At 41.6% G+C, this 26,448-nt stretch overlaps 2 protein-coding genes across 7 annotated transcripts in view; one reads left to right on the top strand and one right to left on the bottom strand.

Annotated features, from left to right (window-relative positions):
• The first annotated feature begins 48 nt into the window (after window positions 1–48).
• RFXAP (regulatory factor X associated protein) lies at window positions 49–17,897 on the top strand. 4 transcript variants are annotated; one of them, XR_014071754.1, is made up of 5 exons: window positions 49–839; window positions 2,991–3,098; window positions 4,688–4,877; window positions 13,528–13,723; window positions 14,437–14,907. XR_014071754.1 is itself a non-coding variant. In XM_081551811.1 (3 exons), exons 1-3 carry the CDS (start codon window positions 336–338, stop codon window positions 4,796–4,798), a joined length of 723 nt encoding a protein of 240 aa, XP_081407937.1. In that variant the 5' UTR covers window positions 49–335; the 3' UTR covers window positions 4,799–6,176. The 4 variants fall into 4 exon arrangements, 1 of the variants encoding a protein (XP_081407937.1); XR_014071752.1 differs by lacking the exon at window positions 13,528–13,723 and having other exon boundaries at window positions 14,437–17,897; XR_014071753.1 differs by lacking the exons at window positions 13,528–13,723; window positions 14,437–14,907 and adding an exon at window positions 7,750–9,490.
• The window catches only part of SMAD9 (SMAD family member 9), a 69,795-nt gene continuing 57,277 nt past the window's right edge, over window positions 13,931–26,448 (bottom strand). For all 3 annotated transcript variants that reach the window (XM_081551800.1, XM_081551799.1, XM_081551801.1), the window contains 2 exons: window positions 19,748–20,004; window positions 13,931–17,377 (listed from right to left, as the gene is read on the bottom strand). In XM_081551800.1, the coding sequence (XP_081407926.1) occupies window positions 17,234–17,377; window positions 19,748–20,004 (401 nt within the window). In that variant the 3' untranslated portion in view covers window positions 13,931–17,233. The remainder of the gene's footprint in view (window positions 17,378–19,747; window positions 20,005–26,448) is intronic.

Raw genomic sequence — 26,448 nt, 5'->3', positions numbered from 1 at the left:
CTTGAAGGCCACCGAGCGTAGAGACGCTCAGGCGCCGGCGGCAGACGCGCAGGCGCAGTGGGGCGCCGTCGCGGAGCCCTCTCTGGTTTTTCTTGCGGTCCGGGGAAGCTGGTTTGCTAGGTATAGTTGGGCCCGGCAGGTGCTGAAAGGCCGGGGTCGTGGACCCTCCCACCTCAAGTCTCAGCAGCACGGAGGTGCAGGGTGTAACCGAAGGCGCGGGGCCGGGCGCCGCCGGCGGCGCGCTCCGCCCCGGAGCCCCCGCCCCTGCCCCGGGCCAGGCCCTGGCTCCAGCCCCTGTCCCGGGCGCCGCGGCCTCGCAGTTCGCGCTGCTGGTGATGCACCCCTGTGGAGGGCAGGACGAAGCCGCGGCCGAGGGCGTCCTGCGGCAGGCTCCGGCCCTGGGGGGCAGCGGAGGGCCCGGCAAGCCCGTTCGGTACCTATGCGAAGTGGCGGGGGATGGCGAGGAGGAGGCGGGGGACGACGAGGCCGACCTGCTGGACACCTCGGACCCCCCGGGAGGAGGCGAGAGCACAGCCAGTTTGGAGGATCTGGAGGACGAGGAGACCCACTCGGGGGGCGAGGGCGGCGGCGGGGGAGCCCGGAGACGGGGCAGCGGTGGCGGCGGGGGAGGCGGCGGCGGCGGCGGCCTGAGCAAGACCTGCACGTACGAGGGCTGCAGCGAGACCACGAGCCAGGTGGCCAAGCAGCGCAAGCCGTGGATGTGCAAGAAACACCGCAACAAGATGTACAAGGACAAGTACAAGAAGAAGAAAAGCGACCAGGCCCTGAACTGCGGTGGGGCCGCCGCGGCTGGCAGCTCAGGAAACGTCAAACTGGAGGTATGGCCTGGGGTCTGGGGGAGTGGGAGGTGGAAAAAGAGACCCCACTCCTGCCGCAGACTGCAGCTCCAGCCCCTGCCCACCGGCTCCCAAAGGGGCCAGGTTTCCGTGGCTGGACTTCTGGCTGAAAGTTAGCGAGTGCTTGCCCTCAAAAAGTTTATACAAATGTAGGCAAAGCCTGAACGGTTTTGGTACACCCTTGTGAGAGATGAGTAAATCTCAATGAAAATGGTGTGACATGGTAGCAAAGCTGTAATTTCAAAGATCTGGGTACGGGCTGGAAGGGCAGGTTGTAGATTGAGCTGATTCATCACTGGAGGAGCAGGCAAAGAGACATAGGAACCCAGCTGAAATCGGTCCTTTAGAGAAGGTAATCGCTTCCTTTTTTCACTACTCTGTTCTCAGTATCCTTTTCTTAAGTGTACCTCGTCTTAGTACCCTGTTCTCAGCACCTTTCCACTAGCTAAAGTAGAAAAAAGAGTACTTTTGTTAGTGTCCTTTGTGTTACATTTTTAATCCTATCTCAGTACTCTGTTCTTATTAATAGTACTTAGTTCTGTTCTCAGTGTCTTTCTCTCAGTTAATTTTATTCTTGGTACTCCAATTCTCAGTAAATAAGCATCTCCCTTATTCAAGAATGAAAGTAGGGGCAGTCGTTTGACGCTCTGTTTGTTCCAAAGGTACTCATTTACTTCAGAATTCTTTACAGAGTGAGAAGATGATACACTTCTTTTCAGGTAGGAAATGCTTTACCTGTAACCAATTTATTTTTCTTTTTTTTTTTTTTTAATTGTCAAGCATTTGCACCTACAATTTGAGGAAAATATATAAAAGGCAAGTAGATAACTGAATTAAAATCTCTCTCTCCACCCCCTACAAAAAGAAACTTAATTTTTTTCCTATTTCCTGAAATAACTTGCATGATTTCTTAGGAAAGAGAATTGCTATATGCAACAAATAATAGCCATTTACTTATAGGACACTGTCAGTTTGAGGAATCAGGAGCTCTAAGTCTTTGTTGAGCTCAGTGTAAAGAAAAGAACTAACGGAAACAGTCAGGATACAATAAGGACCAAGGATAAGTGCTACTTTAGTAGTGGAGAGGATAGATCACTGTAGGCTGAGATACTCTGGAAAGGCTTTGCAGAGAAAATACAACTCAGTATAAGCTAGAAAGGATGGCTGATAGTTTGTGTTTAATCAGCTAAATTTCTTATATGCCAGGCACAGTGCACAGCTATAAATGTAGTCTCACCCCCTTCAGCAGTGAGATAAATACTTTACTTTCCATAAGTGGAAACTGAGGCAAAGAGAGGTTAAGTAACTTGGCCCAGGTCATGCAGCCAGCAAGTACTCAAACCCAAGCAGTCTGGTTCTAGAACCTTCAGTCTTATCCCCACGCTATCCCACTTCCCTAGAATTTTGGTGGTAAAAAGAAAGAGAAGCACGTCTTAGTAAAGGAGGGGGAAGTGGGAATACAGGAGCTACTTTTGGGAAGACAGCAAGGGGACCTTTCTAGCTAAAGTGAAGTATCTGTGTGGAAAATTCACAAAAGATAAATTTGGAAAGAGTTTGAAGCCAGTTTTTGTATGATACTGAATGCCAGGCAGTAGGATTTGAATTTGGAGGCTTCAAAAGAAAGTTCCTAGTTAGGCAGTAACAAGGGCTGCTATTGTAATGGGGTGGGTTAAAGTCAAGGGCCTCTAGATTTAGAGACTTTTTAGGAGATAACTATAGAAGGACTGGTAGGTGGTGACGGGGTATTATCAGCAGGATTAGAAATTAAGGTATTTAAAAATCAGTATTCCTTAAAAAAAAAAAAAAAAATCCGTATTCCTGACACAAATCAAGGTTAAATGAGGAACAGATATTAAGATAGGTCCCCTTCCTCTACCCCTGCCTCTCTGTTGATTTTTAAGAACTTCTGGAGACTGAAGATCCCAGGTTGGAAATCCTGGAGGGTGAGGGAGTGAGGCGTGTTATATAAAATTAACTGTCAACACTTTGCCTAGTGACTTAAAGAGGGACTTTCCCAAAGGCTCCCAGGAACTGGGCGAGAAGGAGGAGAAGCAAAGCATCATTGAAATGCCTGTAATCATGGATTATTATATCAACACTTAATCCTATTTGGGTTTTTATCTTTTATCCCAGGAAAGTGCAGACAACATACTCTCCATTGTAAAACAAAGAACGGGATCTTTTGGAGATCGACCTGCAAGACCTACTCTTTTAGAACAAGTGTTAAATCAAAAAAGACTGGTAAATGTCTGTTTGTACAGTAGTTACAAACTTAACACATTTGTTTGTTATAAATGGAACTATTCAACTTTTGAGATTTTTAAACTGGTTATCAGTTGAAAATTGTGGTTTTTAAACTGGTTGTCAGTTTATAATTGTGATACTGTGTTAAATGGGTCCAGAAAAGAACTGTGCTTCTGCCAGTATACATTGGAATCTCATAAAGACAAAATTACAGAGAAAATATAATTTAGCTACATAAAAATGAATACTGTAGTAAAAAATGGCAGCATAAAAATAAAAATGCAAACTTGAAAATAACAGGAAAAAGAGTTGCAACAAATATATAAAAGACTATGGTTGATATGGTTGACATTTTTGTCATACAGATTGATGAAGAAAAAGTTTGCCTTCAGTACATTGCAAAAAAAATATAAACGGAAAAAAGCAGAAATGCTTCCCTTACATGATATGGAAATGTATTTCATATCAGTAAAAAATTACATAATAAACAGTTCAATAAGTGAAAATTATTAAATGATAACACACAGTGATGTTGAGGACTCCATGAAAAGGACTCTCATTCTGATGGCATCTTACACTAATATCAGTTCAAGAAAGCAGTTGAGCAGTCTGTATTAAGAGTCCTTAAAATGGTCATTCCTTAACTCAGAAATCATTTTACTGTGAAAACATGCACAGGAAATGAATCTTAAATATAAAGTTAAGCGTAAGGACATTGCCAAAAATGTATTTATCACAAATAGTAAAATAGTAATTTAAACAACTTCATTGTTCAGCAGCCTCATAACAGCTAAGTAGCCTATATTAGGCTCAATGTTTTTCTTCCTTATCAATTTATATAAATATTTTAAGAAAAACATTAGTCTTTGTCATGTGAGTATAACTATATTTAAAAATGGTCAGTGTATAAAACTTACTAGTTGTTTTAGAGAAGTTGTATTTCTTTTCTGAAGTTTTGGTAGTGTGCTAATATATTTTTTTTTTCCTTTCTTTTTTTTTTATTTTATAAATTTATTTATTTTAGTTGGGGGCTAATTACTTTTATTATACATGTATACCTATATTTATACACACATACCTATACACACAGACATACATCATTTTTAATTTCTTCCAAAAGACTTAGTGAGCTAGTGGGAGGAACTTAAGTTCCAGTACTTGACAAAAATGTATATGTTTCTAAACTGGAATTTAACTGCCGTGTTTACATGGGGTGTCTTTTCCTTTCTTTTTTTTCTGCTGTAATTTTGGGCCAGCGCTCTTCTTGGCCCTTAGGTTTCATAGAGAGTATAAATGCTGGCATATCATAAAAGCATTTCCTTTGTGTGCAAAGTCACCAATAAAATCAGGCTTCCCCCATAAGTTTTAGATTTTAGTATTTGATGCATGATACCAGGTTTTATTATTATTAGTTTGAAGTTTAACTGCAGTGCATCAGATGAAGAAATGAATTCAGTTCAGGAATTTTTTTTTTGTAAGTGTATTTTATCGGGTATAAGGATATATCAGAGTAATTTTATAGCATGAGTACAACCTCATAAGAATACTGCTATTAATAAACATATTTTCTCTTTCTCCTTTTTAAGTCATTACTAAGAAGTCCAGAAGTGGTGCAGTTTTTACAGAAACAGCAGCAGCTATTAAATCAGCAAGTTTTGGAGCAAAGACAACAGCAGTTTCCAGGAACATCAGTGTGAGGGAATTTATTAAGAAGACCTGCATGTTTTTTATCTTATTGTAGTGGACAGACATATTTTTACACTAAAGATAAATGGGGTAAGACATGCCAGCAGATGGTAAACAGTCATTTTCCTGTGAATGTATGTGTGCATTTGGGGACAAATAAGCATTGCACATTGTGCATCTAGTCCTTTGAGATCACCATGGATTTGAAGAAATCAGCTTATCTTTCCAAAGTAGTATTTAAATACAAGGTTTTTTTAAAAAAAAAAACAAAGTGTTTCTCTTCAGTCATTGTTACTGAAGGTAATGCAGCAGTTGCTTTCTGTGGAAGTCACGAAGTTAATAGATATTAATCTTGGATCATCTAACTCAGTGGTTCTCATCAAGAGGCAGTCCATGGCAGTCCAAGGGCCAGCCAGCCATCCAGTTGGAAATGGATGGGTATGTTTTGTCACAGTGACCTTGAAAACTTGCTGGTTTTTAATGAGTGGGTCAGGAATGCTAAGTGGAATGGTCCCCCACAGTTCAGAAGTATCTTACACTCAGTGCCAATAACCCTCCTCTTAAGAAACACTGAGAGCTATTTGTGTTGATAAAATGTAGTTAGGGCACCTAGAATTGGGTTCTCATAATAACCTTTTCTTTCCAGTTAAGACTGGGGCTGTCAAGGAGGTAAGTGTATTTTTTATGTGTAAAGAAAGGGATCATTATTAAATATCTGAGAGAGTAGGATGTACACCTCTTCTCAAAGATGTGCTGGTAAAACCCAGGAGGGGTTAACTAAGTACCCTGGAGTGAGTGCGCCTCCGAGAGTCGGCCTCTCTGCTTTTATTGGTGTTCTCTTTTAAAGCAAACAACTCTTGTGTACTGAATTTGTGAACAGTACAAACGTATGTCCACTTACCAGTGTCAGAACAAAACTACTTTTTTAATACACATTTCTTTTTCAAAAAGAGATCCCCAAAGTAACACTCCAGCATTTTTGTCAGTGATTTTCAAAATTGAGCTGTTTTAAGGTCGTATTATTCCTAGATAATGTTCAGAGAGTGATGGGCAATCTGGACAGATACTTTTTTCTTGTACTTTCTCCTAGTAAAACTTTTAAAAGGCAAAGCTTACCAATAAGAGGACCAAATCAAATGTCAAGAAAGTATTTCCAGTGTTAGAATAATAAGTGCATGTGCCTCAAGTTAAACTGCAGAAAGTTGTTACAGTCTCTTGAGTTTTAAGCTCTGAAATATATATCAAGTTAAATTTAGTCGTGGATGTTCTAAGATGTCCTTAAGGAGAGAAGGGATCTTTTTGTTCACTTTTTGTATCTGTTTTTATACCTGCATATCTGTGCAGAAACGCTTTTACCAGAATTACTCATTAAAGTCATTATTGACCTTTGAGTTGTCTGATTCACTAATTCTATTCTTCAGTTGCTGTACACCAGATGCAGAGGAATTCATTTACATTTGTTATCCACTGTTAGCTTGTTTTCTTACTTGTGGAGTTTGGAGCTTTTTTGAATCCCTAGAGTGTAAGTTAACTTATGTAGTAAAAAAAAAAAAGCAGCTTATCCTTCTTCAAGTGAAACAGGAGGATGAGGAAATGAGAAAGTAATAGGCCAGTAAGAGCTGAATTAAAAGAAAGGAACTTAATATATATTATAAAAAACAATAAGGTTTTTACTTATTTGGGGTAGGTTTATTGTAATTTGTCCCCAACTTTGTTTTACCCCTCCATGCATGTATAACTTTTGTAAGGTGACTTCACTGTTCCTCCCACTGAGAGGCTGAGTTTATTCATCCTTTAAATCTGGAGAACTAGCCTTGTGTGTGTGTCCTTGGATGGCCTCAGGGAGCCGAGACACCATCCTAGCCTGGGATCCCCCGTTTTGGACTACTGTGTGAAAGAGAGGCAGACTTTCTTGTATCTGCCATGGTTATTCAGGTGTTCTGTGACATCCAGCCAAGCCAATATCCTCAATAATATTAGTATTATCCTCAGTAATACTGTATGTAAGTGGGTTGATGAGCAGCATTAAAAATTTGGTCTGGAAACCAGGAACCTATAATGTCAATCTGCAATCAGTGACACAGTTTCACAGGGCTTCACCAGACTTAGAGGAAGAAAGGTAAATTGTAAGCTTGAGCTCAAATTCATTTAGTGGAAGAAGTGGAGGAAGTTAGGTTGCTTTTGTGAGAGTACTGTCAGTAATAGAAGCTAGAGTTCTTCCTGAACAGAGACGAAATGAGGCCAACAGGAAGTGGAGTTTACTATGACATTGCAGAGTAAGTGTAGGAAAAATCTGAGAGCAGGAGGTATTTCATCTAGGAAACTAGCAGTACTCGTTACAATGAGTTAACAGCTGCCTCAGTCTTGATTACACTCTGTAATAGTGGGTATATCAATAACTCAAGCTTCTTAATGCCTTGGTTTTAAAACCATTCCGAGACTTCCACTTGAAGAGTGGGATTTGGAGGGATTGAATAAACAAGCCTGTAGGATTTGGTGGCAAGTAAATAACTCAGGGACGGCTCTCAACTCGGGAGAAACCCAGACGGATTTGCTTCAGCTCGTCAACCAGCAGCTCTAGTGCACTGCCAAAACTTGCTGAAAAGCAATCAGAAAAGGAAAGGGAAAGAAAGAAATCAATGAAACAGATGTTTTGCATCAGAAGTAGTTAATCCAAACAAGATAGTCTTCAAAAGAGGTGTCCATCAAAGATTATATTAGCCAAAAATTGTGAGGGGACTACAGTTAGTTTTGAATAGGCAAATACAAAGGATCGTAAATAATGTTACCAAAATTATATGTAAATGTAATTATATGCTCATGCAAGCTCATATGCAAAATTGGAAGTAGCAAAGGAAAATTGGGGCACGGGTGTCATGGGGTAGAAGAATGGGGTGTTCAGTGGTTGGAAGATCTTTTATCAAAATAATCCTTTGAACTCTTAAATTTTTACCACGCACAGATGACCCTCCAAAATGTTTTTGTTATTACAAACTGGCGTGCTGCGATTCATGGAGTCGAAAAGAGTTGGACATGACTGAGCGACTGAATTGAACTGAAGTCCTGCTACAAATTGAAAACAGTAGATAGGCTATGCTTTTTTTCTTGGCTTTCTAGTTCAGTTTATAGAAACAAATATGTTTTTACTGCGGTATCTTTATTTCTGAATATGTAGCACTTATTTATTGTGAGAGTCCCCTCTGAGAGTTTCTTACCATCTATGTGAGATCTTAGTCCCCTGATCAGGGATTGAACTCTGGCCCCCTGCATTGGGACCGTGGAGTCTTACCCAGGGAAGTCCCTGGGAGAATTTCTTTTCCTCACATTTCTACCAGCAGTAGGAATTGCTGTTCCTTTTTTTACCTCTTGCCTTTCTGATAGCTATATTACTGCTGTTACATTTACTTGCATTTCCATGAGTGCTGGTAAATTTGAGAACCTTTTTCTATGCTTGTTGGCTACTTAGATTTGGCTCTTCTCTCAATTAGCTAGTCCTGTCTTTTGTCTATTTGTCTATTTTTTACATTAGCCTCCTTTTTTCCTAAAATGTGCAAAAAGTCTGGTGACTGTTACAAAAATGAACCCTATGTCATTTTTATTTCTTTTTTTCATGTTTAACATTGGTTCGTTTACTTTTTTATGGTATCTCTTGCCCATGTAAGCTTTCAAGTTTTGAATATTTGGACGTATCTGACACTTTGATGGCTTTTAGTTTAAAAGGTCTCAATTTGGGATCTTTGACATGATTGTTGATTTAAAACTTCCTGTTTCTTTTTCTAGAATTAGGAAATATAATTAGTACAGATATTGGCAAATAGTCCTGATTTCCTCTGTGTAACTAATCGACATGGAAATTTTAGTATTCTTATCATCATTACCCCCTCGGTTTCTAACTTTCATTAGCTATGAAAATGAGTATTATAATCATGATTACAGATGCTGTTGAATGGTGTATACATAAGACTGCGTTCAGATAGTCTAGCTTATGATTTGGAGATGGGCTGAACTCTCATTTGTTGAACAGACTTGTTTCACTATAGGAAAAAATTATTATTAAAATACTAATTAAAATGCTGCTTTTACTGAGTTTAAACTTAATATTTTCAAAACTTTTTAGTGAAAATACTTGACATGTTTAATGATTAGGTGAGTTGATCTCATCTTCTAATCAGGACATGGGCTACTTTCCCTGTTCTCCTTATGATACATTGCTCCACCCTCCAAATAATCGTTTGTATTATTCTAATGCAGCAGAGATAAGCTTTTATTATTATTATAAGCTACAGCAAATTAAATGATGCTTTCTATTCATAGCTTTAACCTAGTGATATAGAAATGCATGCAGCCTTTCTTACAGTGTATTCATTGAGCACAGATACTGATTTTCATGAGCTGTTTATAGTTTGGGCTTAAAAGGGCTCAAGAGTATATGCAGCAGGAAAGCAAAATCAGAAAGCTAAGGAAAACAAGCATAAAAGAAATTACGACTAGTGAGATTTTCTATCTGTTTTCCTCTCTTAAAATTGCAGTCTGGGTTGTTTACTGTCTTTGGTTGGAGACCACCATCCACTGTTAAAATTTATAGCGGTTGCCTTTGAAAATCTAATAAGGAACAGGCTATATATTAACATCATATATTTGCACAAAATTATATTACTGTTTACTGTGGTAATTATATTAAATAAAATACACCTAGTTAAGTGTACTTCACCATTGTGTTGATTAGGATCATCTTGTGGGTGGCAGGTGAGGGTAATTGTGACAGCATTATTTCCTTTCAGAAAATGAGTCTTAGAGAAAGCCATATTTTTCTAAGATCACCAAAAGTTGTCTGCCAGTATGGAAGCTCCATGTCATGCTTAGGGACCCTGTTTCCAGGCTCCTGTGATGCTTGCTGAGCTGGCCTTTTCTTCCTAAAAGACCCTTCGGGGCTCGGACACCCTGCTTTTTGTGCCAGTGAGTGGGCCCTCCTGGGGTCTGGGGTCTGCCTGTGTGTGAAAAGCCAAGTCTCCCTCCCTCATCCAGGTACCTTTCTCTCTTCTTATGCCCAAGTGCCACGTGACCATGTTTCCTGTCTCTTCTGTTTCCTATTCACCCCTTTAGCGCCAGCAACCATCAGAATTGCCCTTTGCTCCCTAGTCGCAGACATTCACTACCTTTAAATGGTGTATAAAGTCCATCTAAGACCTCACTTTCTTGAACATTTCCTGCTTTGTTAGCGATTAGAAAATGACCACAGCCCCTGCCCAGGCCAGGCATTGCCTATTCTGAAGGGCAATGAGAATTTAAAACCGAGACTCACAGAGTAACTCACAGGTACCCAGTTTGGAGAGGAGGGCTGGGTGTTTTGCGGCCAGCAGAGCACTGGGCTCTAGCCTCTTCTGCAGCCGCAAGATGAAGCTTGGGATCACTGTGGTGCTTCCCACCATGGCGGTGGGAACACCAGTGTCCTCAGAGGCCAGTGCTGCCTAACTGCCTGCACTGTGCCCTCGCTGGGCAATGTCAGGGCTCACCTCTGGTGTTAGTAACAGGAGGCAGGAATTGAATGCTTAACCTCTAGCAACCAAACTGGCAAGCCTTCCCACAGAGTCTGAAAAAGAGGAGTATTTTGAACACAGATCTCTCAAACAGCTGTGGCACTGGCAGAGCAGATGAAGCCAGGGTAGTGTTGAGAACCAAAATAGCAACTGTATCACAAATTACAGGTGCTTCCAGACAGGCTTGCCTGCACTTTGTGACAAGAAGCCGCTCCTCCCACCTGAGGGTTCAGGATAAACCAGAGACAGAGCCGCATCAGCATTCCACACATGGATGGTGACTGTGTCAGTTACCTAGCATGCCACCCCAAAGCATAATGGCTTACAATAATCACCTCTCCCCCGCAATAGTGTTAAGGTTAGCTGAGCTTACCAGAGGGGTTCTGGTGGTCAGGCTCAGGGGTGTCTCCTTGAGGCATTGAGATGAGAGCACAGCTGTGGTTGGTAACGTTCAAGACGCCTTCTTATCCTCAGGTCTCAGCGAACTGGGAGCCCACTCCAGGCCAGATCCAACCCACAGTTCGTTTCTGTACCGCCACAGGCTAAGAATAGTTTTTACATTTTTAAACGGTTGGAAAACCAAAAGAAAAACCATCTCATGACATGTGAAAATTACATGAAATTCAGATTTCGACATCTATTAAGATTTCACTGGTACAGAGCCACCCCTGGCCACTTACATAGTGCATGGCGGCTTTTGCACTGTGGTGGTAGAGTCAAGTAGTTACAACAGACATGAAGGTCACATGGCCTGCAAAGCTGAAAATTTTTACTGTCTGGCCCTGGATAGGAAAAGTCTTCTGACCCCTACTCCTAAGCGTCTCTCTACAGACAACTTCATTAACCATCAGTGTGTTATTTTGAGAATGTTTAGTTTTTTTTCTTTCTAAATGATGAGGCCAGAGAGAATTCAGCCTGTCATTTGCAAGCATTATCTCCAAATAACATACTGCATGCAGGTGTGAGTAATTTGGGGCTTAAAAAACAACCCTGAATATAATTTTCATTATATTTACTCCGTTTTAACATCATCTTTCAGATTACTGGAGTAAATCTGAGGCCACAGTTAACATTTTTATCAGATGTATGCAGATAATAGAACCATCTATGATGATCATACAGAGATAAACATTCAAAACTGTTATCTTCTTTATACTCCTTGTTGACTTGTTCTAAGAATTTTTATTCTTATTTTCTTCACTCAAATTCACATTCTGAAAATAAATGCTTAGAACAGAAATGATTTTAACAGTTTAACTGTCAAAGTTGCCTTTCCTTGCTCCTACTGTGCAGCCACTGCTGCTGCTAAGTCGCGTCAGTCGTGTCCGACTCTGTGTGACCCCATAGACGGCAGCCCACCAGGCTCCTCCGTCCCTGGGATTCTCCAGGCAAGAATACTGGAGTGGGTTGCCATTTTCTCCTTCAGTGCATGAAAGTGGAAAGTGAAAGTGAAGTTGCTCAGTCATGTCCGACTCTTCGCAACCCCATGGGCTGCAGCCTACCAGGCTCCTCCGTCCATGGGGTTTCCCAGGCAAGAGTACTGGAGCGGGGTGCCATTGCCTTCTCCCACCGTGCAGCTAAGTATTTGCAAACTAAATCTTAAGTATGCTTCTCTCATCCCCACCAGCTGCAGCATGGTCACTGGACATGCAGTTGGAGGCTTGCGACTATTTTTATTTTGAGGAGAAGAAATTAAATAATTGCTGATTTTAAAAAAGGAGTATCAAAGACAAATACCATTTCTACCTTCATAATGGGAACCCCAGATGCCTTTCTAAAGAAACAACAGCTGGAAAATGCTGAACACGGATAGATAGAATCCTTGCCTTTAAAAAGTTCCCAGCCTTGTAGAGATGGATGGACAAGAAGACAATATGGTATAGGGATTGATAATTGATCGATGATGAGCACAAATTACAATGGGGGCACAGAGATTGGGCACCTAAACTGGCCTGGAAATGTCTGGGAGCCTTGCTAATGGGAACCAATGGGAAGGAAGGCAAGGTGGATAAGCCCAGAAACCTTCCTGGGTACCCACCCAGGCCTGGTGGAGATCTCATTGCCAGGTCCTCCAGCAGCCTGTCACAGCTGATAGCACATTGACCTTTATCGGTTTACTTGTTCATCTTCCTCCACAGACTTGGAAGTTTCTTTAGGGCAGAAACTGTGTCATCTGTCATTGTTATCTATAGTGCCTGCCTGGTAGTAGCTGATGCATAAGAATCATCTAATAAGTGAATATGTGGAAGTTTCTAGGCTAATGAAAATATCCTGTCTCTTAGATAGGCTAATGTTTAAAGAAAATATTTTATGTCTCTACAATGGTATATTTAAAAATATGTACTAGTTTGTGGTTGAAGTGCCATACCAAATTTTGGATGCAAGAACAGGGTCAGGAACCATAGGAGATGCAAAGACAAGCAAGACACAATCACCACTCTCCATAAACTTACAGCTTAAGTAAATGAGATGGTTGGATGGCATCACTGACTTGATGGACATGAGTTTGAGTAAGCTCTGGGAGTTGGTGATGGACAGGGATGCCTGGTGTGCTGCAGTCCATGGGGTCACAAAGAGTCGGACATGACTGAGCAACTGAACTGACTGAACCCTCCTCTATATGGAACCAGAATAGCTTGTCTTGCATCTGTTTACATTTTGGAATTCCACAAAATGTTTCTTTTGAATAAATGGCTCTATTTCTTTTTTTTTTTAAAAAAGAAAACTTTAATCAAGTTAATAAAAGACCAAGTTTTTTCAAAATACTTACATAGCCGCCCCCCCCCCACATTTAGACTGGAAGGAAATTTAAGTGGAGGGAATAGAAAATTTACATTTTTAGTTATTTTCATATTCCTTCTGGATTCTTTCTTCGTTTTTTTTCCTGAGTTGCCTTTAACACTTTTCTGACAGGTACTATATATCAATGTACAGATATTTACAGTAATAAAATTGTTCATTCCCATATACCGTAGTATCACTTAATATTTTCTAATACACAGGAAAAAAAGCTTCTCTGCATATCCTTTCTAAAATTACTGCAAAATATCTTCAAGGTTCTATATTTTTTTCTATTTTATATACAGTAGTGTGTCTATGTTAATCCCAACCTCCTAATTTATCCCTCCCCCTCCAAGGTTCTATATTTAATGCCAGTTATTCCAAGATGTTTAATTCAAAACTGTTACCTCATTTCTCTATAGGATGTTGGGTTTCAAAAAATCCCATTTTCAAAACAGGATTGTATAAGATCATCTTAAGGACTCTTATGCAACGAATCCTTCTATGAGGTTTGCAGGGAATGCTGCTGCTGCTGCTGAGTCACGTCAGTCGTGTCCGACTCTGTGCGACCCCAAAGATGGCAGCCCACCAGGCTCCACTGTCCCTGGGATTCTCCAGGCAAGGATACTGGAGTGGGTTGCCATTTCCTTCTCCAGTGCATGAAAGTGAAAAGTGAAAGTTAAGTCGCTCAGTCGTATCCGACTCTTAGTGACCCCATGGACTGCAGCCTACCAGGCTCCTCTGTCCATGGGATTTTCCAGGCAAGAGTACTGGAGTGGGGTGCCATTGCCTTCTCCGTTGCAGGGAATAATGAGCCAGAAGTCATTTAGGTACAGTATTCTTTATTATAAACAATCAGATAACTGTGTAAGTGCATTTGAAAGATAACTGACGCCTAGCTATAATAAAAAACATGACTTAAATAGAAATAGTTTGTTAGTTTGTTTTACATTAATTTGAACTTAACATACGCCAAGATCATGTAATTTGTCATATAGTTCGGCCATTAAATCCTTAACAGGAGCAGAAAAAATTTGGAATGCGTGTTATATTTTGCTTTATTTGTTGACTATGTATACCAAATATTCAGGACATACTCAAAGTTAAACCGCTGCTTGAAGTCTAACAAGAGATTCCTAAGGAGACAATGAAAAGGAGATTCTAAATGCTAGGTGGTTGTCCCAACATTTTCTGATTTTAAACTGAGTGTAAAAAAAAAAAAGTAACATAAAGTAAATGTATTGAGAAGTGACATCTTAATAATTCCAAAGCACTGGTAGGTATTAAAATATCATCTAACTAAAATTTTTTACATCTCAAATTTTTAACAGGAGAAAAAACCCAGACTTGAACAGCACTATAAATGTTCTGAGTCTTGTGAGCAGTCCAGATGTTACTGTTCTCCATTGCACAACCCTTGTCTACGGCAACCGTAAACATGTTTGGCAATTGCTGAAGCAATTTAATGGCTTAGCATGTCCACTTTGCTCATGATCCTATATAAGAATGTGAAGACATTGGACTGTCTACCTCAAGGATTGAATGCTAAATAAGCACATTTAGAAGTCAGAAATCCAACCCCGCATTACAATTTTTAACAATTCTTGCCAGAAAAAAATTTAAAAGCCTGATCTAAAATGTGACTATGTTACAATGACTTAAGGGTTAACTTCCCATCACTTGTAAATTCTCTGAATTTCACAGTATCTTAATAAAGGCTTTTGGTGAGATAGACCTGGTAGTGATGCATACGTACCACTTTAATCATTTATTTTTTGAAGATACAATTCCGATTCACTGGAGTATTCTGTCCTGGTTTCCCAAAGCTGCGTGGAAAGCCAGTGTATTCTTTCATGTCATTTATAAGCAACTAGTACCGATAATTCTGTAAAGGTGTAAGATTACCAGAGGAGGAGTCTGATCACTGATGGATAAAGCGATGTTTGATCCCTGGAGCCCAAACCACGTGTACCTCATGCTGTTTTGTGCAGCAGTACTCGTTTGAGGAAGACTTCACCATACTAATGCCTTTTCCAAGGAAAGGGGACATAGGGAATTACTGGAAAATAGGGAAGGAAGAGGAGAAAAATCCAACTTTGAGACAAAGAAGAAAAGCTTCATTTATCCAAGGATGTCTTCATCCATGACATGATTGCTCAGAAGAGAAGGGAAATCAGTTTCAAAATAGAGATAATTAGGAAGTCAATTATATTTTTTTCAAGCCTAAGAAAGAGCACATGTTTTGTTTTAATAGTTCTTGAAACATGAAGATGATTCTACAGATTTCTGTGTACACTCTCAGCTCCAGAGGGCTGGGACGGTTTCTTGTGTACATTGAGTCTACAGTACCTAACACTGTGCCGGGCACATACATAGCTGGTGAACCAATAAACTACAGAGTTCTCTAAACACTAAATGGACCACCTAGCTTTAATGTAAAATGTGATATTTTCTATTGTATATATGAAAGCTTCTACTAGGTAACACTAGTCATTACAAGAGGTGACGGCAGTAGCTCACACATACGTTGTTTTCATATGATCATTCCTACCTTGAATACAATTTGAGAAACAGCTACTATATACTAATGCTAGAAAGAGTTGAGACAGACTATATAAATGAAGAAACCTCCTGGATCACTGAAGTACCGTCTGTTAACAAGCATAATTGCCTTCTTAAATTACACATTTTAAAGAGGGTGTGAAATAATTTTCCAAGCAATGCAGTGTTTAGTGGGTGGGAATTATATATATATGAAAGTACCTAGAAATTTGGGAAACAGCCCTCTCTCTATCATCCAAGTAAATAACAGGGTTTGGTATTGTGTATACATTTTTAAAAAATGTCCCGTTATTCAGGACCACTGTTCCTCAGAAATGATAGGGATTATGGAATTATTATCTTATTTGGGAAGTTATTTCCAGGTATGAGGCTTTAGTTTTGTAAGAGGCTACCACCTATGACCAGCAGGTCACTTAATCGGTAGAGACACTGAGTTAAATAACTCAAATTTGATCACAGCAACGTGTCTAGATTTTCTCAAAGCCTTCAGTGAACATTGTTTGAGTCATCTGGGAAGAGTTAGTATTTACCAACGTGTGAGGAACATGCGGCAAAATGTGCCCTCGCCAAGAGACTGTGAACGTGGGATTGTGAGAAGGAATAAGTAAACACAGGGTGTTTTTGTCCGATGCTCTTATTCTGCTGCTTCCACACACTCACAGGACTTAAACACAAGGCCAGCGAGCACGCTGTGCAGACTCAGTTCTGCAGAGCTGCCTGCCATGAATCATCAGAACAGGAACCTGATTTCCTACGTGGAAGGCAGCCATCTCTGAGGGTGATTCATGGACTAAGAAAGTGCTGGTCTTATTTCGCAACTGGGGGATATAGCTCATTTCATGCTCTTTTCATATTTATAATATCTTCCCATATTAGAGTCATTTTATTTTTTTGTACAGTGGTAGATAATGAGGCAACCTGGCTCTCAGCTTCACAGTTTCTTTCTTTTCCAATCACAGTTTTAATTTGTTTAAAAAGTACCGTTCATATCAGCACAACAGTCCACTTACAGGTACTTCAACTTCAGAAATAAAGTTTATATGAGTTGTCTTACATAACTGATTTTTCAAGCTTGATTTTCTTTTTTTGTCAGCACTTGAAGTGAGGCTATTTAAATGTTACGGGTTTGATAGCTTTGTTTTGTCCAAAGTGTTATTTGCTCTAGTGCTGCTAGTACCTGATTTTTGCTACGTAAACAGTTTTAGTATTTTTCTGGACTGGCCACACAACATGCCTTATGTGACACGGCAGACGAAAGCTGCCTTTGTTCTGCCAGCACCCTTCAGACACTGTCCACAGACTTGCCTCTCATTTCTTCTCTCCCACAAAAGAAGCTGCTGCTTATTAGAGCACAGGCGCAAAAAACCTGCTTTTCTCATCGCGTTGTACTGGCATCAGGTTAACTAGAAAGCACAAAACAAGATGGTGATACAAAATATGAAGAGTATGTATTAAACGTATTTACATGTGTACTTAGAAACTTCAGTTAGTCGTGAATCTGAAATGATATAAGCCACTGCCTGCAACAGCATCTACCCTATAGAAATGTGTATTGAGACAGGACTGTTAAGACACCGAAGAAATCGGGTTGTGTGGGGAGCCCATCTGAGTCAGAACTTTGTCCAGCCACTGCAGTGGTCCATGAAGGTGGATCTCAATCCAGCAGGGCGTGCTTGTGACATCCTGGCGATGGTACTCAGCTCCCCAGCCCTGAAAAGCAAAAACAGCCAAGTGATTGTGCCAGATTTCCAGGCAGCCTCCAGGGCACAAGACAGGCCTGCTGGACACAGCCCACCCACCAGGGCAGCTTCTGAGACCTGAGAACATGAACTCTGCATTCCTGCAAGTACAAGACAACCTTTTCATCAGCCAGACACCCTAAGATGAATTCCTCCCAGGTTTCCTCCTGGATTCACAACTAAATCCATGGACCTAGAGAGGGCCTGGGTTCCAGCCACATCAGAGACGCTGGGAAATCATGCTGTCTTTCCCCAGGGAAGGGAGCTTGAATGCATGTTCACCCCCTTAATGCTGAAGTCCGTGTTTTGCACGGAACAGAACAATGGCTGGATCTGAAAGTTGTTAAGTGAGAGCTGAGGGTGCTCTCTGTTACTCAGGGTTGATGAAGAAAGCGTGTTTCTCCTCTCCCACGCTGGCTCACTTCTGGCAATTTGCCATTGGTGACCATCCACAGGAGAGACCGCAAAAAATAAAGTTTCATTAACATCCATGAACTCATATGATTGCAATTTTTTATTGTGGTGAGAACTTATCAATTTCTTTTATACTGATCACCTGTAGTTATATTTGCTAGGAATTTTATTTTTAAGTCCCTGCAATATTAGTAACAGTTTATTTTGTGAATTATGTAGTTTATGAATTTAAAGGTTGCATATCTGAGAAGTACATCTAGTTGATCTTAGGGAAATCAGATTCCTATACAAGTTTATAATACAGTGAAATAATTATGTCTGAGATATTGGCCATTTCATCCCAATTTTTAAAACAGGCCTAGAAAAAAGTACGTCAAATGGTTGTTTCTTAACGGCAGTTTATCGCCCTCTGCTGGCTCTAAAGCATCAGATTAATTGAAAAGACTTTCAGGTATTTGTTAATTGCCTGACAGTGTAAAAATGCTTTTAAATCTTAACAGTTAACTTGAATAAGGGTTTCCCTGGTGGCTTAGATGGTAAAGAATCTGCCTGCAATGCAGGAGATCTAGGTTCGATGCCTGGGTCAGGAAGATCCCCTGGAGAAGGGAATGGCTACCCACTCCAACATGCTTGCCTGGAGAAGTCCATGGACAGAGGAGCCTAGGGGGCTACAGTCCAAGGGGTCACAAAGAGTTGGACATGACTGAAACGACTTAGCACGCATGCAAATCTGAATAAAACTGCTTTGTCACCATGAAAGAGATGGAGTCAAGAAGTCATTTTCTAAACTGGAAACTCTATTCTTGATTCTCATTTTTAAAATAATTACTGAAATTATAAATAGGAGTGTAGAAAAATGGGACACATTTTTCATGGTAATTTTACAGAATTAATAAATAAATTTTACTTTTAAGAAATCTGGAACAAGCCATACTGATACTCCTTGAATAGATAGGTCACCATGGGAAAACTGTCACATATACTCAGTTTGACAAACAAGCTCAGATTTGGAAATATTAGAATTATTTGCAAGTGCTTTGTGAGGAATGAAATAGCAGATGATAAACTGAGGGCTTAGCTTCAAGGTGCAAATCCAGTTTTTCCTTCCCACTAAGCAATCTCCTCCATTCTCCAACCTTCACATCAACTTTAATAAGATCTAATTGAGAAATTCAACAAATATTCATAAGCAGAACATCTACTACTGTCTCAGAGTTAATCATAAGCCCCATCATGTTTTTATCCCAACCTGTTTATAAGTTTGTAAACAGCACTTAATTCATACTCTCTTGTATTACACTCAGTTCTGTTTTGTAGTTTATTTATAAATATGATTGCCTCTGTTTGCCTGTCTGCTTTGTAAGAGTAAGGAGAGTGTCTTACTAGATTTCAGGTAAATTCACCAACATTTACTGAGTGACCACAGTGCTCAGCAATATGAGGGAAGAAAAAAATGTCTGTAGCATTAAGTCCTATACAACTATCATAGTCACTTTATCTTCTTTATTTAAAGAAAAATCGGGTAACTGTCTTGTCTTGGGTTTTCCTCCAAAAGTAATATACTTAAGAATTTTCTTAAAATTGCTAAACAAGAGATGTCATACTCATGGAGGAGCTCTTCTGAAAAACAATTGAGAGTTCTTCTCCCAAAATGCTGTCTACTTGCCTTGGCTGTCCAACTGCCATATCAACCAAAGAGTGCTTTTTTTAAAATATATATATTTTTACTTATTTTCTTACTTGGCTGTACTGGGTCTTAGTCGTGGCACGCAGGATCTTTAGTTTCCCCATGTGGGATCTAGTTCCCTGACCAGGGATCGAACCTGGGGACCCTACGTTGGAAGCAGGGAGTCTTAGCCACTGGACCACCCTGGAAGTCCTGTGCTTTTGGTCTTTGTCTTACAATCGGGAAGCCAGCGCTACTTACCTTGACAAAACTCATCCTGATGGTGCACATCTTGGTCAGCTCATAGACGACTTCAAATCCGTGGTGCACAGACTGGGCGAGCAGCTGAGCGAACAGCTGGTTGTTGAAGATCTTGAGGCTGCAGCCACTGGGGATCTTGCAGACGGTGGCTGGGTGGAAACCATGCTGATAGTTGCAGTTCCGGCTCTGCACGAAGATGCTGCTGTCGCTCACGCACTCGGCATAGACCTCTCCCCCGACGTAGTACAGGTGTACGCCTGCGAGGCAAAAACAGGCTTCCGACACCAGCACTGAGTTCCACTTGGACTAATCACCCTTCCCATCTCATCCGCCTCTGTCACCTTGAGACATGACTACCAACTGTAGTCATGTCACCAATCATTGATTAGTACCACGAGTGCCCCAAAGGTTGACCTGCTTTAATTATCATCTGTATTTCTTCCATGAGTGCATTTAAAAGTATATTGCAACTCAGGTTTGCATAGCCAAGAACAAAGAAGGAGGCTGTCATGTATTAATACTACTGTCACTTTCAGTCTCATGCTTGTTCATTCTAAAAGAAAGGTCTCATACTATTAGAGGCAAAATAACAACATAATGCAGAAAACATCAAATAGTCCTTCAGGGATATATAGAAATAAAGAACTGGAACAGTTAAGTACCATGGTAATGTTACTTATATGCATATACTAAATCCATTTCAGAGGACATGATAAATGAAGTTTACATTTTATTTTACTAACAATTATAAATCCATTTCTCTTAGTACCTTAAGGAGACCTATTCCATTTTAAAGCTTATCACCTACATTTACAGGTCACAGAAATAATGCCTATTTTTACCTACAGTGAAATTCATGCCACATTTTCAGATTATTAAATATAAAGACTCAATCAAAATGCAGTTTACACTATTTTATCTCACGTTCTTAGAACTAAAAGGTGAAGAGGGTCTTGAGAATGTTGTTGGTCAAAGTACATTTTAGTTGATGCTTTTTCTGGGGACTGAAGTTAGATGAGATGAAGATGTTCAAGTCCAGGGAATATTAAATACCAGAACAATTGTTCTCCAACCTTTTAGCAGAAACAAAATCTCTATCTCCAGGTGTCAACATGGTTGTAAATACAATCGCCATGCAGTGGCAAGGGGATTGTAGAAATGATCTTGAATCTACTTATAGGGACAGATTTTGGTACTTTAAAAAAAACAAAAACAACACTTTTAAATAATACAACTGAAAGACTTCCAGGGCTTCTCAGACCTGCATTTAGGAAACATGACCGACATAGCCAATCAGTTTCTTTTTCAGGTTCTAAGTAGCAAGGGAGGCAATTTTTGCACTATTATGTAACTACTTCCTGCCAGCTTTATGGTTTCCTTCTCCCATCTCCTTTCCCTTAATACAATTTTAGAAAAGAATGGCTTTCAGGGTCATGTATTCAAACCACAGACTCCAACACAGTCTGAAGAAACTGATTCAGGGTCACAGTGATAAAGCATAATGATAAAACTCTTGATACTCAGGTCAAGGTTCCCCTCTCACTGCCTCAGTCAGACCAGGTCCCCTCCCCTGCTTAGCCTTCTTCTCCCTTTTCTGCCTCACCTCCATGATTCTCTCCCTTGAATGCCCTGGGGTCTGATCCCCATGTCCCTGGCCCTGAGGAGTAAGCAGAAGGATGGTCCTAACTGGCTGGGACACAGTTACTTGGCTGGACCCACATGTGGGAGGTGTGTGTGATTAGTCGCTCAGTCATGTCCGACTCTTTGTGACCCCATGGACTGTAGCCCATCAGCCTCCTCTGTCCATGGGATTCTCCAGGCAAGAATATTGGAGTAAGTTGCCATGCCCTCCTCCAAGGGAATCTTCGGACCCAGGGACTGACTAACCAAGGCTCTCCTGCATTGCAGGCAGATTCTTTACCATCTGAGCCACCCGGGAAGCCCAGACTTACTTGGCTGGACCCACATGTTGGGAGATGAGGAAGGGGCAAATCCAAGCAGACTTCCTCTAAAAACTCCCAGGGGAAGGCCTGCCTCTGGGGCGGCTGGAAAGCAAGTGGTCAAATTGCCAGAGCCTGAGGCTGCTAAGTGTTCAGTACGTCTTTGAGTTGAATGCCCTTCAAATACATAATCTTCCTAGAGCTTACTAAGGAGAACAGATAAGATTTTTTGCTATCTGACTCTGGTCTTTACTTAGGGGATGATTTTCAATCCTGTTAAAAGTCTTATCCACAACCACAGACATTCTGGCGGAGCACAGAAAGCAGAGAATAGCCTGGACGGGGAGGCAGTAGTTCAGCGTCCTGAGTGAGAAGAAGGGGCAGAGCGGATGGGATGTGCCCAGGGAAGCCCCGAGCCGGCCCTGGCCACCGGAACATGGAAAGATATTCAACCCCATGATGAAGAAGGCTAGAGACAGTGGCATCTAAAGAGTCAAGTAAGCAAGCGGTTTTATTCGCATCCATTTGACAGGCCAGAAGCCTGGCTTTAAACCGTATCTGTGAGATGCTAAATTGCCATGGAGAACAGTGAGCGACAAGGATAAACACCCAAAGAAGGTGCCACCTGAGACGAGAGAGAAGCCAGGCAACATGGTCCTCTGACAGTTCCACCCACACCTGGGACTGCACCTCTTCCTGGGCTGCGTCTGCCTCCATCTGAGTTTTCCACCTGTGTGTGCCTGCACCCACCCCTTAGGAGACTCGGGAGGTGGAGTCCTGGTGGTGGTGAATACTAAGGGCTCTTTGGGCTGGATTTGGATCTGCTGAGTCAGACTGCAGCTTGTTTCCTTTTGGTATCTTCTGAAGCCTTGACTGACAGAGATGATGGAGGGGAGGCTCAGGGAACAGCAGGTTAATTAGGCTGGTGAGCGTGTTCCAATGGTCCTGGAGTCTAGTAACAGAGGGGGATGTCCCAAAGAGCAAGGAATATGCATGGATTTCCTCCAGAGTGGGATGGGGGGCAGGGAAGGGATATCCCATCCCTGTGGAAATCTCATCACCCCACCACCAGCTCAGACACATACTTATATATACCGGAGAAAGAATACGAGGGCTGAAATTTGCTTTAAACTACTCTTCCCTGGTGGCTCAGATGGTAAAGTGTCTGCCTGCAATGCGGGAGACCCAGGTTCGATCCTTGGGTTGGGAAGACTCCTGGAGAAGGAAAAGGCAACCTAGTACAGTACTCTTGCCTGGAAAATTCCATGGACGGAGGAGCCTGGTAGGCTACAGTCCATGGTGTCACAAAGAGTCAGACACGACTGAGCGACTTCACTTTCACTCTCATAAAAATACTGTGGAGTGGTCCAGTGGTAAAGAATCTGCCTGCTAGTGCAGGGGACAAGGGTTTGATCCCTAGTCTAAGAAGATCACACATGCCTCTGGGTAACTAAGTCCCTGTGCCACAACTCCTGAGCCCACATGATGCAACTACTGAAGCTCTAGAGCCGGTGCCCTGCAATAAGAGAAGCCATTTAATGAGTAGCCTGCACGTGGCAACTAGAGAGTAGCCTCTGCTTGCCACAATTAGAGAAGGCCTGTGCATGGCAACGAAGACTCAGCGCAGTTTGACAAAAAACCAAAATTCTGTAAAGCAGTTATTCTTCAACAAAAAAAATAAAAAGAAAACACAAAAAAGAACAAAAATAATAAATAAATAAATTATAAAAATAATATAAAAGTAAAGATTTCCAGATCTACAGCAGGGTTTTGGGCCAGAGGATGGAGGTGGGCCCACCCAAGACTGTGACTGCAGCTGTGCACTGCACAAGCCCAGGGTGTGCCTTAGACTTCTGAGATTTGTATGGTTATTACAAGACTCTTCCAAAAGATGGCAGCAGGGGCTCCTGACAATTCTCACAAAGCCGCCTCTGGGCTGGTACAAACTCAGTCCCCTAAAGCTATACTTGAAGACTTTAAGTATCTCTGGACAAATAGGATAAACAGCAGATTTGGGCCCAAATGTGCTACACTGCCAGGGGCTTCCCTGGTAGCTCAGCTGGTAAAGAATCCACTTGCAATGCGAGACACCCCGGTTTGATACCTGGGTGGGGAAGATTCCTTGGAGAAGGGATAAGCTACCCACACCGGTATTTTTGGGCTTCCCTGGTGACTCAGCTGGTAAAGAATCTGCCTGCAATTCCACAGACCTGGGTTCAATCTCTGGGTTGGGAAGATCCCCAGGAGGAGGAAATGGCAACCCACTCCAGTATTCTTGCCTGGAGAATCCCATGGACAGAGGAGGCTGGCGGGCTACAATCCATGGGGTCACAAAGAGTCAGACACGACTGAGTGACTAAGCACAGCACTGAGCTACACTGAACGCCACGCTGTGTATGCACACACTCAGTGATTCTGCCAAGGTGGGTGCCCTTTGGCACTACCTTCTCTCTCTCTCCTCTCTCACTACTACTCTCGACTGCAGCGACCCCAGCTCGCCTGGACATACCGGGTCCCACCCCATCCTCACAGGAGCAAGAAAGCCCTCTAGAAGAAATGTTGAAAATACTGAGATGCAAAGAATAAAGGTCAGCCACAAACCCACAACCTAGAAATAATCAGCACTAACATTTGTCATACACTTTCAGTCTTTCATGTGCACATTTTAAAAAAAATTAGGATCATACTCTATAGGCTCTTTTATAACCTTTTCTCATGTATTAAAATACTGTCAACATTTTCTCATGATATTAAGTATTCTTCGGTATCCTGTGTAATTACTACGACAGTATGATGTCCTGTGTTAAATTTTCTTTAGGGATGAGAAACTTTACACACGTTCAAAGGCAGAAGGGAAAGGACATTTTGAGACCAGGAAACTAAACCCACTGGGAAAGAAGGAATCCAAAAATCACCTTGAGGGATTTCCCTGGTGATCCAATGGCTAAGACTCCGCACTCCCAGTGCAGGGGTCCAGGTTCAATCCCTGGTCAGGGAACTAAATCCCATGTGCTATAACTAAGACCCAGCATAGCCCCAAAAATAATTTTTTAAAAAACGAAAAAAAATCACCTCGAGGTGGAGACCCTGCTTCTAAGGAACTGACAAACTAAACCTTTATCTCAGGATAATTCCTTTCATGAAAAAGGGAAGCATTACTAGATTTCTACAGAACAACCTGAGATGTACAACATGATAAAGTTTCATAAAAAGGTGAAAAACTAATTCTCAAAGCAATTCGATGATTTGAAATCTATGATAATTATGTCTGGGAAGGTCCAGGTTTGCCTCATTGAATGTGGCTGTATGTGCACTAGGCCACCTGAGCTGTGTCTGACTCTTTTCAACCCCATGGACTGTAGCCCTCCAGGCTCCTCTGTCCATGGGATTCTCCAGGCAAGAATACTGGAGTGGGTTGCCATTTCCTTCTCCATGGGATCTTCCTGACCCAGGGATCGAACCCACATCTCTTATGTCTCCTGCATTGGCAAGCAGGTTGTCTACCACTAGTGCCACCTGGGAAGCCCCGGTAAGTTCAATACGTGGGACTCATGCCTCAGGAATTATCAGTTACCCCCTCCTTCTCCCACGGGAGGAAGAACAGCCAGCAGCCAGGACACATGCAGCTCATCTGCAGCTGCAAAGAAGAAACATGTCTGTCCTGCCCCAAGTGTTCTTTCACATCAAGAACTTGGTGCAGGCTCTTTATGCGGGTCAATGGTGCTGACTGCAGTGACAGCGCATTCACAGGTGCTCAGGAAGAACACTGCTATTGATTAGGATTATATTCCATTGTGCATTTCTAAGAAATATAACCCGACCTCAATGACCATAAGAGCACACATATGCTCACGCAGTCCTTTCAAAACTATGGCTTTCCTCATTATTTGGAAATCAGGGCCATCTTAAAAGCCACTCTAAAAAAGCAGGCACGCTGTATACTCCAGTGACCCAAATTGGCTATTCCATCATTCCCCAAACCTCAGGAAACAACCTTGGCTTTATTTTGCACAGTCACAGACAGGTATGATATGTCAGCAGTTCTGCATCTTTTTTTTCCCTATAAAGATGCTAGTAATCCTCTCATGGAGCTCAGTGTAACTCAATGTGGTACTGCTTTTCTAGAGTATTCTTGGGGGAAAAACACAAAACCTTTTCTGATTTACATTTTTAAAGTAAACGATTATAAAATTTCATCACTGCAGTACTATGAGGGCCTTATTTCAACATCTCAGAGTTCATTATGACATATTGTGGCTGTGGCATACGGCAACCATTTTCATTCCATATCGAAAGATTCAATTCCTCAAGCACTGAACTAAGAGGGGTGCTGAGATGAAAAAGTAGGAGGGTCCCTCCTCTCCAGCAGAAGGGAGCAACTGGGCCTGAGAGACAGTGCCATGGGTGCAAAATCCGTATCATTTGTGGGACCATGAGTAAGCTACTGAACTCTTCTGAGCTTCTGTTGCCTCATCTCTAAAATGGGACTAAGAAATCCTAACTTGTAGAGTGACTATAAAGCAATAATATGCATAAGTGCCTTCCAGGGTGCCTCTCAGATCTGGGACTCTGTGGGGGCAGCTGACTCATTCAGAAGAGTTCAGGCAGTTTGCCTGTTTTTTAACGAAGACTATGGACAGACCTCGGGTTAGAAGGCAGTGTTCCAGGTTCTCTGAGGTCCTGCCTCTGATACTGAAGCTGCAGCCTCTGGGATTCTAGTGCTAACTTGCTAATGGCTATTTAAAGCTCTTGGCCAGAGAG

This window comes from Giraffa tippelskirchi, chromosome 12 (genome assembly GCF_054371585.1).
Source record: "Giraffa tippelskirchi isolate mGirTip1 chromosome 12, T2T-mGirTip1v1.2.pri, whole genome shotgun sequence".
Classification (NCBI taxonomy): Eukaryota; Metazoa; Chordata; class Mammalia; order Artiodactyla; family Giraffidae; genus Giraffa; species Giraffa tippelskirchi.
Note: the sequence above shows the minus strand (reverse complement) of the source record. Positions and strands in the feature narration are given on the sequence as shown.

Excerpts from the sequence above, each read along its gene's own strand:
- RFXAP (XM_081551811.1), top strand. The coding sequence starts at position 336 with ATGCACCCCTGTGGAGGGCAGGACGAAGCCGCGGCCGAGGGCGTCCTG. Across the intron at positions 840-2,990 it reads CAGGAAACGTCAAACTGGAG|GAAAGTGCAGACAACATACT; the intron begins GTATGGCCTGGG and ends CTTTTATCCCAG. Across the intron at positions 3,099-4,687 it reads TGTTAAATCAAAAAAGACTG|TCATTACTAAGAAGTCCAGA; the intron begins GTAAATGTCTGT and ends CTCCTTTTTAAG.